General features: G+C 38.4%; 1 protein-coding gene across 6 annotated transcripts in view; it reads left to right on the top strand.

The window, feature by feature from the left end:
* The first annotated feature begins 2,533 nt into the window (after window positions 1-2,533).
* The window catches only part of LOC111082004 (FERM domain-containing protein 3), a 98,004-nt gene continuing 85,677 nt past the window's right edge, over window positions 2,534-14,860 (top strand). For 2 of the 6 annotated variants that reach the window (XM_041594658.1, XM_041594659.1), the window contains exon 1: window positions 2,534-2,796. In XM_041594658.1, the coding sequence (XP_041450592.1) occupies window positions 2,707-2,796 (90 nt within the window). In that variant the 5' untranslated portion in view covers window positions 2,534-2,706. The remainder of the gene's footprint in view (window positions 2,797-14,860) is intronic. The other 4 variants (XM_041594657.1, XM_041594662.1, XM_041594661.1 and 1 more) reach the window with 4 other exon arrangements.

The raw sequence follows: 14,860 nt of genomic DNA, 5'->3' as shown, positions 1-14,860 counted from the left end.
TGCAATGAGCTTTTTTTTGTAATGCTTAATTAAAGAACAACAGAATGATTTCAATATAATTAATATTAAATATCTTGCTCCGAATTCGGCTTACAAAAGTTGGCATTACTGTATTAACTTCGAAAGTCCGAATCGCCCTAGGAGGCCACCTCGGACTGCAGCGGATTGAACGCGAAATCGTTAGGTGGAAAGTTCAGTCAGCGGATTGGATAGTGATTACTAAAATGCTTATTTTATTAACTTAACATGTATAATGTTAAATTATTTGGATGAGGGTTAATCACCAATTGAACAACCTTTATGGGAAAGTAAGGTTCGAATCGTTTAAAGTGTGTTTTATGGGTGTATTTAATCAAATCGCTGGATAAATTGTGAGCGATTTTGATTCCGCTGAAAAATCGGTGTGTGGCACCGCGGAATGGAATTGAGGTGATTTTCCAGCGGAAGTGATTTCTGTGGCACCCCTGATTATATGGCTATTATTATTTATTAATTCTATACCTAATTATACTACTATACCTACTAATTTTAATTATTTAAGAGGAGATAAAAATGATTGCATTTCTGTCCCGCAAGATCGGATTTATCCAATATTGCGGGTTGCATTATCGTCCTCCAGCTCCATAAATAAGACATTTCTGCTTGCATACACTTTGCCCAATTTGGTCACACTGGGCACCAAGCGAAATATATAGCACTTTCGGTCGACGGAAAATTTAGCGCGTCTGAGTACTAAGCTTAAATCTTTGCTGATAGGTAGCCTTATGGGAATTGCCTGCAGTCAGATCGAGATATATACGTCCTTGGCTTCCTAGTTGAGCTGGGAGCAGCGCTGCGGCAGTTTTTTGGTGGCTGTGTCTTATTTTGTCTAGAATAGTGCCTCAGTTGTTCGACTGAAAGCCAGTAGACGTGTCTAGAGACGGCTACAAACAGTAATTTTCCATTTTTTCTCACGTTATCTGTCTCTTCGCAGCAAAGTCTAATGTCAAAGCACCAAAGATTCTATAACACAACACCATGTGTAACGACCATACTGCTGAAAAGCACACGAAATTTTAAGCGTGGATTTTCGATGTGGATTTTCGATTTTTCTGTGTGTGCGTTGTGTTGTCCGTGTTTGAGCGCTTGGTTGTGTGAGTGTGTTTTTTCGTATCCGTCAACCTGACATATTGACGACAGTATGTGTGTGTATTTTCTATTCGTCAACATGACATATTGACGACAGTATGTCTCCTAAGTCCTTGGCTCAGCGTACTAAGTGGCTGACTTCAAAGCGAAGTTAAGCGAGTTCAAGCTTCACTCAGTGCAAATTAATTTATTTTTAATTTTATTTTTTGTTTATGTTTTTTATTTTATTTTAACCAACTGTATTTAAAAATCATCTTATTTTCTCAAAATATACCAAAATGACGCTAAAAATCATTTCAACAATGCCTTCCAAATCTTCTTTATTGAATATATTTATTCATTCCATCAATTTTGGGGCCCCTCCTTTTTTCATTTGAAATAACTTATACATTTTTTCTTTGTTTGATTATTTTGTATTTTTTTTTGTTAATTTTCAGTGGCTATTATATTTGGAATTTTGTCTTATTCATGATATTCATTATTAAGTATATTTGATTTTAAAATAAAGATAAACCCAAAAAAAAATCATCATCACCTTTCGCTGAGAATTGAACTTGGCTCAAACTTTCCGCAAGCAAGCAACTTTGACGCTGCACCACCTTCCGTATTTGTTTTCGTAAGCAGTTGAAGTAGCTTAATTTCGTTTTCATCATTAAGATTGTGCAGCTTTGACGAAATACGAAATTTGGATTCAGATTCTGAATTTCAGACTGCAAAAATTGGAGAGCACACACAACCATACACATATGTATGTGTGTGTATGCCCATGGCCAACAACGAAATTCCAAATATAGAATGCATTTTGTTTTGCTGTCATATATTTTTTTCTTCCTCGTGACGCATCTTGTTGTGTTATAGAATCTTTGATAGCACCATAAATAGCCTTTTTACATTGTGTGCGTTTTCTACCGATATCGGAATAAACGCAACGACGCAGACTACGCGTTTACACTGGCAGATACAGGTTATTGCGTTATGAGAATTGAGAACCAAATACCTGATAATCAATAAAATTAAGAAAAAAAACAGGAAAATTAACGAAAGAGAGTTTAATGAGTTTCTAATGATATAAGTTTAAAGTATTTTTTAGGAATTAATGTATACTTTTAACTTTTCCGTTAACTATAAGTTTTTAGCGCCGAAATTTGTTAATAGATCTGCTAGTTTTTGTTTTTGTTGGTTGTGCTGATATGCAGAAAAGTGCAAAATTGTGCTGTAAAGCGTAAAGCGATCGAATATTTCGAATAGACACAACTGCGTCCGAAAAAGGCAACTGTTGGTCACCACTAGGTGACATGCTTAACCTATATACAAATATAGCTGCGTCTCCGGCTAGATGCAAGGAAGCATGACGCAGACCCAGTGTAAACAGCCTATTATTTTGTTTTGTTCTCGAACATGGTTTAGTGGTTGCTGTTAAGAACCACCCTTAAAATACCCTAAACTGGAAAAATCTTAGGACGAAAAAGGACAATATCGAAATATTTTAAAACCATCAAATATAAATGAATACAGGCTATGATTTTTTAAATTTGTAATAAACTTTTGGCAATCTTGAGAAGTTTTACAGAAAACAAAATGTTTAAAAGTAAGCAAGAAGGAAGTCTGGTGTACAAATGTACAGTTCGTTTGCTGGATGATTCTGACGTACTAGAATGTGAATTTCAGGTGAGTTTTAAATTTGAAAATAATATGGATATTGATATATGTAGATATTAAATACCATGTATTGTTTTTATATTGTACCTTTAGTATGTACTGATCATAAATATACCTGGGCTTTATTTTTATACCGGATACTTGAAGAGTTTAGGCCGGGGTGCTCAAAATCAGCTTACGGCGGAGCACTCACCAATACTCACAAACAAAAACACAAATACCAATAAGGGAACAGTGCAAACTCGAAGAAAAGACAACAACCAAATCATAACAAAAGTCGGGTAACACCAATCAGAGAAGAGACAAAACCGGTTTTTGCTGGACGCATCGGATACACACAAAGTTGTTTGCATGTGTTGGGCTTTCGGTATGCTGGTACACAGCACAAGCTGTGTAAGGATACAAGAATTGGTTTCCTATGCTGGGAGAAATTACAAAAACAAAAGCTCCCGAGCAATGGGCCTGGGCACCCCTGGTTTAGGCCCTTAACTTTAGGGATATTTTAGTTTTGTAGTGGAAGTGGATGTACATATGTAACGCCGAGAAGGAAGCGTTGCTGATCCGAAAAGTGTTTATATTTTTTACCAACATCAAAAACTGAGTCGATATAGCTACTAGTGTCCTGCATGAATCCACATGATTAATAAAATCACAGTATACTCACGCCCCTTTAATACTTCGATCATTACGAATCATGTCTTCAGTCAGATTCGAATCACCCTGAATCACTAAAAAACCGAATCCGAGCATTGAGAATTTATATCAGCAAGCTTCGTTGGCATATCTCTGAACTGATTTGAAAAATACCACGGAGAAACCTCCTTTGTATGCGTGGACATGTACAGTATGTATGTGCAACATTATTTCACAGACGGAGCTTCCCTTCATAATTACGAAAAAAACAGCGGATACACAGAACCAAATACTTGCACATTTTATGACTGTACACCTGGCCCTCACTTAACACGAACTCTTTTAATACGAACTCGGTCTTACACGGCTATAAATCAATTATGTCAATTATGCCTTAGTGTGTTTTTGTACGCATGGGGAGCGCGTAGTAAAAGGAAAGCTCTCACGGAGCTGTCAGATGTAATAACACTAGGAAACAAACTTTAATTTTTGTTCCGCAGTGAACCAAAAAAATGTTTCCAATAGATATGGGCCTTACAAATTGTTAAGGAATTTGCTTTTTATACCCGTACTCAAAAAAGAGTTAAGGGGTATATTAGATTTGTGGTAAAAGTGGATGTGTGCAACGCAGAGAAGGAAACGTTTCCGACCCCATAAAGTATATATATTCTTGATCAGCATCAATAGCCGAGTCGATATAGCTATGTCTGCCTGTCCGTCTGTCTGTCTGTCTGTCTCGATGAGCGCCTAGATCTCAGAGACTATAAGAGCTAGGGCAACCAAATTTGGTTTCCAGACTCATGTGATATCACACTGCTACAAGTGCATTTCAAAATTTCGCCCCGCCCCCACAAAGGACGAAAATCTGTGGCAGGCACACAGTAAACAAGAAGGCAATACACAAATTTTCTGTGTTTTTGCTTCGCCCTCGGCCTGAAAATATTTATTTGTGTGTGGGTGTGTGTGTACGTCAACGGTGTGTGCTACGCATACTTACGCATAAGCTCTTTCCTTTGAGTAAGGAAACAACAATTTCGCTTTCAAATACACCCGGCCCTCGCTGAACACGGGGTTATGTTCCTGGAAAACGAGGATTATGGATTCAGTACAAAATAAGGGTTTACGTTCCTAGAATTCAGGTATGTAGGCAAACAAAATTTTGGATTATTCAAATTTGTTTTTAATTAACCAAAATGTTTTTAGTGGCTCTTCTGGTTTAGATTGTTTAGCGGCTTTTAAAGCTTCTTTGTAACGCTGTTTATAAGGTAACAGTATTTTTTCCAACTCCCTTAAGTCGTCTTTCGATGAGTGGATCAGAATTTATAAATCACTAAAACTATTCAGTAAAACCAAAATTACAAGTCCGTTTGGTTTTCTTTGATCCCATTTTGGACGTTGGGCAGAAGCCGATACTAAAGGTTCAGTTAAAAAAAGAAAATAAACAATGAAAAACGAGAATGAACGTGTGAGTCGCTTCTGGGGACGCGACTCTACTTATACCCGCACTCAGTCAGTATATACATTTTTGAGCTTATGATTTTTAAGAATTTTAGAATTAAAAAAAAAAATTTATATATTAAATTTTTTTGCTACATCTGGTATCTACATCTACAACTACAATATACATTCTACATCTCACAAGTAGATTCTAAATGTCCCGTTTAGATTCTACATCTCCTCGGATAGAGGCGCTCGCGTACATAACGAGGCAGAGTGTGCGAGCGAGCGAGAGAATGAGTAGCGAGTCTCTAGCTGGTTGTCGCGGGGGAAGCAATTGAAAATGAATTTCTTCATTCTGGCTATAATTATGATCCGATCTGATTCAGATACGTTACGTTACGTTCCTAGAATTCAGGTATGTAGGCAAACAAAATTTTGGATTATTCAAATTTGTTTTTAATTAACCAAAATGTTTTTAGTGGCTCTTCTGGTTTAGATTGTTTAGCGGCTTTTAAAGCTTCTTTGTAACGCTGTTTATAAGGTAACAGTATTTTTTCCAACTCCCTTAAGTCGTCTTTCGATGAGTGGATCAGAATTTATAAATCACTAAAACTATTCAGTAAAACCAAAATTACAAGTCCGTTTGGTTTTCTTTGATCCCATTTTGGACGTTGGGCAGAAGCCGATACTAAAGGTTCAGTTAAAAAAAGAAAATAAACAATGAAAAACGAGAATGAACGTGTGAGTCGCTTCTGGGGACGTGATTCTACTTATACCCGCACTCAGTCAGTATATACATTTTTGAGCTTATGATTTTTAAGAATTTTAGAATTAAAAAAAAAAATTTATATATTAAATTTTTTTGCTACATCTGGTATCTACATCTACAACTACAATATACATTCTACATCTCACAAGTAGATTCTAAATGTCCCGTTTAGATTCTACATCTCCTCGGATAGAGGCGCTCGCGTACATAACGAGGCAGAGTGTGCGAGCGAGCGAGAGAATGAGTAGCGAGTCTCTAGCTGGTTGTCGCGGGGGAAGCAATTGAAAATGAATTTCTTCATTCTGGCTATAATTATGATCCGATCTGATTCAGATACGTCAATCTGGTAGATATGGGCATTCTCTATCATACTGCGTTTTTAGTTTTATCGTATCTTAAAAATTGTGCCTGCCACAGATTTTCGTTCTTTGCGATGGCGGAAGTTGGTGGGCCGAAATTTTGAAATACTTGTAGCAGTATCACATGAGTCTGGAAACAAACTTTGGTTGATCTAAGATCTAGGCGCTCATCGAGACGGACAGACAGACATGGCTATATCGACTCGGCTATTGATGCTGATCAAGAATATATATACTTTATGGGGTCGAAAACGTTTCCTTCTCTACACACATCCACTTTTACCACAAATACAATATACCCCTTAATTCTTTTTGAGTACGGGTATAAAAAATATAAGACTTATTGATGCATTGACATGAATTTGACACCTTTACCTGGGCAATTGAGCTTGTGACCTTGCTATAAATTATTTTTTTAATCCAGCCTCAAAATTAGTTTGAAAAAATTGCTCAGGGCAACATCAAAAAATGAGTAACAGCAGTAAAATTTGCGCTTAACAGTAGAGGGAGTAAAAAAATTTACATTTGTCGATTCCAGAGCGCCTTGCATTTTTTTTTTGTAGTTTAATTATGTAAATTTATTATAAAGAATTATCACAGACAATAATGTACAATTACTTAACGTACTGTTACTATTGATTATCAACTTTTGTTATGGGTCTGGGACAATTTCTATTTACTATTTTAAGTTAAATGCCGGACAAACGGACGACAACGGAAATTGTGCAACAGGAAATTATATGTTCCTGTAGGCCAAGTCTGACGGATGGAGGCGGTTTAACCTTCGCCTGGTTGTGCTCCTTACCAATCTTCTAGCGAGGACGTTTGGGTGGCTCCTTAGTTTGGTCAGGTATCTTGTGGGTTGCTCGTTAATAATGTCACCGACTAAGGGAACTCCAAAGTCTTTGGCGATGTCTGCCTCCGTTACGGACATACCAGCACCACAGATCTTTTCAAAACGAAACCCCAGGGCACGTTCCTTTCCTAAGCGTGTGTCACTACCACACACTTCTCTGGGCTCACACTGATATTCCACCGACATGCCCAGTTCTCAAACCTTTTAAGGTACCGCTGGAGGTTGTCCGTGGCGCCGTAAACTCAATTGGCCCTTGACAGTACTTCCGTGTCGTCGGCAAATGTGGCAAGTTTCACATCGATTGGCTGGGACGTATTGTCAACGCTATCTTTAGGCATAGGCGTGCGTGAAAAGGCTGTACAGCGTTGGTCCTAGCACGATGCCTTGCGGGCCGCTCTGTGCGAATTAGAACGTTCTGTCCTTTAGGAAGCTTCCAATAATCAGGAAACCATCTGTTTCTTTGGGGTTTTATCTTCGCACAAAATCCGTCTTGCCAAACTCTGTCGAATGCTTGCTGTATGTCCAGTAGAAATCTGCATGAATTATAAAAAACAGACATTCGAATTAACAATGCTCAAAATGAATTGAGTGAACTCGAATGCTATGCCAACAGAGTTTGAGTGTGTGAGTGCGCTGACGTAAAACTCATACACACAACATTGAAACGACAAAGCACTCGTTGAATGAGTGAGAGTGAGGGCAGTTTCCGAATTCATTCTATATTTTTATACCCGTACTCAAAAAAGAGTTAAGGGGTATATTAGATTTGTGGTAAAAGTGGATGTGTGTAACGCAGAGAAGGAAAATTTTCCGACCCCATAAAGTATATATATTCTTGATCAGCATCAATAGCCGAGTCGATATAGCCATGTCTGTCTGTCCGTCCGTCCGTCTGTCCGTCTCGATGAGCGCCTGGATCTCAGAGACTATAAGAGCTAGGGCAACCAAATTTGGTTTCCAGACTCATGTGATATCCCACTGCTACAAGTGTATTTCAGAATTTCGCCCCGCCCCCTTCCGCCCCCACAAAGGACGAAAATCTGTGGCAGCCACAATTTTAAAGATACGATAAGACTAAAAACGCAGTATAGTAGAGAATGCCCATATCTACCAGATTGCCGAATCTGAATCAGATCGGATCATAATTATAGCCAGAATGAAGAAATTAATTTTCAGTTGCTTCCCCTGCCCCCCCTCCAGAAAACGACAGCGCAACTCATTTTCCTTCTCGCTCGCACACTCTGCCGCGTTCAGTGCGCGAGCAACCCCTAGCGGAGGAGATGTAGAATCTAAATGGTACATGTAGAATATACATGTTAGATGTATAATATAAATAGTATATGTAGATGTAGATAACAGATGTAGCAAAAAAATGTAAATTTTTTTTTTTTTAAGTTCTAAATAATTATATGCTTAAAAATGTATATGCTGACTGAGTACGGGTATAAGTAGAGTCGCGTCCCCAGAAGCGACTCACACGTTCCTTCTCGTTTTTTGATGCTTTTGAGTATATTTGTGTATGTATAGAAAGCAAAAAAAGCAAGGATATTTTAATTTTTGTTTTTTTTCCTCTCCATTTTCGCTTTTAATTTTTAAGAAAAGTTTCCAAACTGCTTCTGCCACTCTTCTCAATTAAGGTATACATCCGGCTTTGAAGATTCTTAACTTCCACTGATATGGCTTGAACCTACATATGTATATGTCGGAGAATAAAAACTTTAAGTGAAAATCTTTGTGACCAGTGTGTGTGTTTGATCCTGGTATCAACCTTGTGTAAACTGGATCGAGTGTGGTTCTGTATGCGTTGCTTAAAAAGAGTTAGTCTGTGAAAGGAAGGAGCAACAAGAAACGTTTCCTTCTCTGCGTTACACACATCCTCTTCAACCACAAATCCAATATATCCATAAACTTTCGATTAGCGATTTTTAAAAATAGATATTGTGTACATGCGTGTACACAGGGATGTCCTAATCGAAAATAGTAAGCGAGAATATGCCGAAAGTAAGGCCTTAATAAGCGATGAATTTCCTTTAAAAAGTAAGGCCTTAATAAGCGATGAATTTCCCTTAAAAGTAAAGCCTTAATAAGCGATGTATTTAAGTACAAAATTTGGCTATTTTGAGGAAAAAGGCATGGGTAAAATTTGTTGTAAAATATTAAATTTCTTTTATTTATTGTTTTCTTTAAAAGGTAGATTCACATTTTTGTGCTGTGTGTTCTTTTTCTACAGAACCTTTTTAGTTTTGTGATTTTCTCATGTTCGTAGGGCCGTCGTGCTCATTACGGGCATTTCAACTGAATCGCCTTAAAATAAGATGGGTTAATTAAAATATTTTTATTTGAAATTTCTAAAATATGTTGAATTTGCTAACAATGCTCTCAGTAGATCAGCTGTAGTAGATCAGCAGTGCATTTGCGCCAAAAAGAAAACACGCGCCAAGATATGTATGTACATACCTGTTCGACTCAAGACTCGCATTTAGGGTGGTTTTTTTCTGTTTTCGTTGTTGGAAATGAAAAATTTTGTGCAAAACGCATATAATTTCGCAATTTCACATTTTTTTCATTTTTTACAACGCAGAAAGACATATTTTAAATAAAATGAAACACTGCACTTACCTGATAATAATTTTGCCCAAAATAAACAAAACCTGTGTCTAAATTTTCACCGCACAATTCTAACAACTTTGTCGACGCCGACGGCAAAACCGAATTCTGTTACGGCACGCGTTGTAACACAAAGAAACAAAGAAAAAAATGAGTTTGGTTTGACCGACGCGTCGATCGCGATTTCGACTTCATATTCTTCTCGTCTGCCGCAGAGGCAGAGAAAAAATCCTGAATGACGCGTAGTTGACATATGTCTTCGCTCACTTCTGGTTCTGCAGGGGTGTGAGGCACACACACACTCGCATTCGTATGTGTGTGTGTGTGACTCACTCAACTCAATTCAATTCGAACGGATTGTATTGGAATTTCTTTTGAATGGAGCTACCCAGATCTCTAATGTCCAGGTACGCTGCTACGACGTACTGCTTCTTTTGGAAGCCATCCAGGATATTTTTCACCACCCTATGCAGCTGCTCCGGAGTACCATGCCTCAGCCTGAACCCTAATTGTTGATTAGGGATAGCTCGATTTACGGATGGGCTGTGTCATCCCATCCATTCTTCTGCGAAGAATGCAGAGATCCAGAAGCTTCCCAACAGTGAAAAGTATGACTTTCTGCTGAAAAGTAAAACGCAAAGTGAATGTGAAAACTGGAGCCTGCTTGATTGTATAAGTTAGATAAATCATAAGCTGATATATACTTACTGAGTACCAGGTATACAAGTAAAGCCGCGTCCCTTGCCGCGGTTCACATCGTTCGCACTCTTTACCCTTGAAGCGGATATTCTAGAATAAGTTATAAGCCATTCCGTGCCCAAGGTATGTGTATGTATTGTGTACATATGTATATGTTTTTGATCATAGCCTTTCAGTACTAGTCCACACAGTGTCCTGGGTAGAGGTAACTTTTCTATGAAACGCATTGAAACCATCTGGGGAACAACTACATATGTAGGTACAGAATCCTGGGTGACTATGATCGATGAATTCATGGGTGACTATTACTGGATGAATTCCTTCTCGCTCTGGCAGATAAAGACGACTTCCTGCAGGTCCAGTATTGCTATCTGCAGCAAAGAGGCCTCTTTGGTCACCCCGCGCTAGACGTATCGGTAAAGGGGATCGTTAATGTTCTCCACCATGCGCTTCAGCATCTGCAGACACTTGTGCAGCAGCTCCAGCCAGACGATGAATTGATCCGACTGCTTTCCACGCTATAAGCCAGTTCTTCGTTGTCCTCCAGCTGTATCTTGAGCAGCTTGCTCATCTCGTCAGAGCCAAAGGCAATGCTTTTTTATACCCGGCTATCGAAGAGCTTAGACATATGTATATCAGTTTCCTGGTGGAAGTGGATGTGTGTAAGAACCAGAAGGAATCGTTTCCGACCCAATAAATAATATATATTCTTGATCAGCGTCAATAGCTGACTCGAAATAGCAACAATTTTAACTAAACACTACTATGCTGCGAGCTCGACGAAACAAGCCAATTTAAGTTAGAAGTGTACATACATATATATGTATGAACTTGTTTGCACTGAGAGTGTAATTGGGATGTTCGAAAGAATTATAAGGAATATGTGAAGAGCTATTAGAAGCTGCTCCTCCAAACATACTCCACCTGTTTACAGACCAGGTATTTTAACAAAATCCTCAACGGGATGGACGCATGGCTTGTTGACAACTCGACGAGTGCCTCCAGTGAGTGTAGTATTTATAGTCGCAGTGTAGCGATGCTCCATCGAGTCCCCATCGAGTCGATTGAAGTTTACACCCGAAAAGTCCGGCTCGGGAAACTTTAGCGGACGACCAATTAGAAAATGTTCTGGTATAAGGTCACCAAGAATTTATTATAGCCTGGATTTTGTATGGGAATTAGAGCTCCGTTTTTCATGCGAGGAAGCGTCACTGTTATCGATGTAGGAGCCAAACAGGTGCGCTGCGAAAATATGGACTATATTCCCAAGGTAAAGACATATTCAAATAGCACGTATAAAATTATTTTGGGAATACAAAATTCAAGTCAAAGTTGAAAAACAACCCAAAAACTAGATGGTCTGGAAAATACGTTGTTCTCTAGAACTTTCTATGCAATGGACCAGTGTGTGGATTCCTTTATTTAGTAGCCGTCGGTGAAAATGAATGTTGTTGAGTAATTTGTTTTCTAATTCGAATTCCTGTAATTCTTTTCTTTATAAATCTGGTGGAGTTCTATTTTTGATTTAATTAGTAAACTTGGTTTTGATGTTACTAGGGATAATAGCCCAAAGGCAGTGCTTTATGCTTTAGTTTCTTTGGAGGTATAAGGGCGATATCCTTTGCTTTGTTGTAGGCCAAAATTTAAAATTAAAAAAAATATATATTATTTTTATTGTTTTAAAATCCAGTTAAGGTACAAACCAGATACAAAATTCTAATCTATTGGTAAATTGACAATTATAAATATTTTATCGATAAAAAAAATAAATATATTGATAACACTAGTCAACACGATTTTTCCTCAAGGAACAAAACGAACTTTTTCTTAAAGATTTGGGGCTTAGAAATGGTTTGATGATATTTTTTTTTTTTTCTATGGCAGAACTTTTTTTTAAAGAATTTTTGAAAAATGGTATTTTTTTTTTAAGCTTTTTTCAGAGGTAGCGCTTGTTTTTTTCACATAACTCTAGTATCTTAAGTCTGGTTGTAAAGAACTTTGCTATTTTGAAAAGATAATTGAAACAGCTAGAAGTTGACCAGCCGAACACTTTGTGATTTCAGCTTACCGTCTGGGAAATATAAAGCATTGAAATGCGAAAATGATGATTTTTGTGGGTATTTTTTACGAAATTTTGACTTTAAAAACTCAGGAAAAGTCGAAAAAAAATTATATCTTGTGTCCTCAATTTTTTAGTGTATAGGTGCGTTAATTTGGCGTCGTTTAAGGTATCGCTCATTAAAATCTATGAGGATACTTAGAGCTAAAATTCATTAACCAAACCTAAAATATGGGAAATTTTTTTTTTTTTTTTTTTAAAAAAAAAACACAAAAATATCATTTTTGCATTTCAATGCTTTTTCCCAATTGGCAAGCTGAAATCACAAAGTGTCAGCATCAACTTCTAGGCAATTTTAAAGGGTTGTACATTTGGTACCTTTACAAAAAATCGCGTTCCTTTCTTCCTCAAATTGGCAGTTGGGCCCGCCGCCTTCAAAAAGGTATTTTTTGTTCAATTTTTAGCCCCATATCTGTCGGTTTGGTCTGGAAGTCGAATTTTAGCTCCAATAATTTTACATAGGAAAATATACACTTGCAACAAAGTTCAACTTTGACTATTTATATATTCTAGACATTGTAGCAATAAAAATTCGTTCTCTTTCGTAGTGACTAGACGTGTTTTTGTTTTGCGCTCCGCATTTTCCTTTTATTTTGCTTACAAAGCCGGTGTTTTTATCTTTTTGTATCTTTAAATTAACTCTCCTACTAACTTAAATTAAAATAAACTTTTACCGCGGGTGCATGCCTGATAATTGTGTAAAAACACAACTTATTTAATTAATTTTGTGCGTCGGTTAGTCGTGTGTTTGTGTTGTTGCTTTTCCTAAGTACGCCCTCTCATTACATTTAGCCGCTCTTTGTTGTAGTTATTGCCGTCTATCACTCTCTCTATCACCTAACTCTCAATAACTGTTCTTTCGCTCTCGCTCTTGTAACTTTTTGTGCAGTAACGCTCTCACTTATAAGCTGTTGCTGCAACCACTCTCCTCTCTCATTTTTTACCGATTTCGCTTTAAGCATTGCTCTAAGCATTTGCTCTGCACAGTGGTCTGAACGCTATTTGTTTTGAACTTTTTTTCCCGAAGTAAAAAAAAAATAAAAGACATAAATATGGAATTTTCTGTCGTCTGTGCCAAAAAAACCTGCAAGAAGCAGATCACCCATGACCAGCCCAATATCCCTTGCTGGCTTTGCGAAAGCGTAGTGCACGCAAAATGTGTATGGATCTCGGGCCGTGTAGGTGATGCCATTTCCCAAAATAGCGCCCTGCATTATAGTCGTGAGGAATGCCGTGTTGTGGAAAACGACATGCGTTTGTTCATGAGGCAGACGCGGAAAGGCTTCAAAGAGCTGATCGAAGGCTTTAAACAGCAATATGATGGGCTCTTGGCCATGGAGAGTCCATGGACTTGCAAGTGCCGACTGCCTCATGTCCGCCGGCCTCATGTCCGCCGGCAGCCGAAAAACTTACTCCGAGCACTCCCTTAGTGCAACAGTTGATTACGTTTGCTACTCCAAGGGCAACGATCGCTGCTGGAGATGCAGATTCGGGAGCCGAATGCGGCAGGTAGACATGTCTGTAGCGTCTGTGTCCATCGAGTCTGCACCCAACTCCTTAACTATCCCATCAATTTCGCTCCCACCAGCTAATAGATGTCCAGGACCACCGGATACTGCCATCACAGGTACTAGGGCTGTGGTGCCAAAACCACTGGTGGGAGTCCCACCAAAGCGACAAGTTTTTGTCTCGCGGCTAGCCCCTGACCTCACATCCAATGATGTGACCGCTTTTATACAAAGCAAAATAAAAGCCGTCGGCTTAAAGGTGGAAAAATTTAACTTTTCTTACGCCAGGGAGATATCTTCCTTCAAGATAAGCGTCCCCCCAACTCAATTTGAAACCATTTGTTCCGCCAAGTTTTGGCCGGAGCATTTGGTTGTTAAAGAGTTTAAGGCTAAGAAAAAGATTAGGCCCCCCATTACTCTTCCTAGTATTCAGACCAGTGCTCCATCTCCATCCTCATCTTCCACCTCTACTTCCACCCATCCAAAAAACTAACTTCCTCTCTTGTAGTTACCTACCAGAAGGCTAGAGGCTTGCGTAGTAAGCTCAGCACTCTTTTCCTTGAGAGTCTCGCATTCCCGTCCCACGTTATTGTGTTTACCGAGACCTGGTTAAATATACGAGCATCACCTGTCCGCTTTAAAAACTGTTTCTTCCTCGCTATCAGATAAAGACCATATGATAGTTCTTTGTGATTTCAATTTGCCAGGTACTGTTTGGTCTTCGGTAAACGAGTCTAATAATCTTGTGCCCATGTCACGACATGCCTTTATCGACGGCTTAGACCTATCCCTGTCTCAAGTCAACCATGTCAAAAATTCCTTGGGTCGATTGCTTGATCTGTGCTTTGTCTCGGATCCGACCATTGTGCACTGACGTTATGAAAGTCACAAACATTTTTAACAATGTAATTGACACATTTTTAGATTCTTGTGTCCCACTTTCTTGTCCGGTTAGATCTGGGAAGCCTCCTTGGCTTACCAAAGAGTTATCCAGTATAAAAAACTTAAGATCAAGACTTTTTAAAAAATTTCGAGAAGTTGGTTCTCTCTCTTCTCTTTCTCGCTATGTAATAGCTCGGTCAA

Source organism: Drosophila obscura, unplaced genomic scaffold (genome assembly GCF_018151105.1).
Source record: "Drosophila obscura isolate BZ-5 IFL unplaced genomic scaffold, ASM1815110v1 contig_31, whole genome shotgun sequence".
Taxonomy (NCBI): Eukaryota; Metazoa; Arthropoda; class Insecta; order Diptera; family Drosophilidae; genus Drosophila; species Drosophila obscura.
The sequence above is the reverse complement of the archived record's forward strand: the minus strand, read 5'-3'. Positions and strand labels throughout refer to the sequence as shown.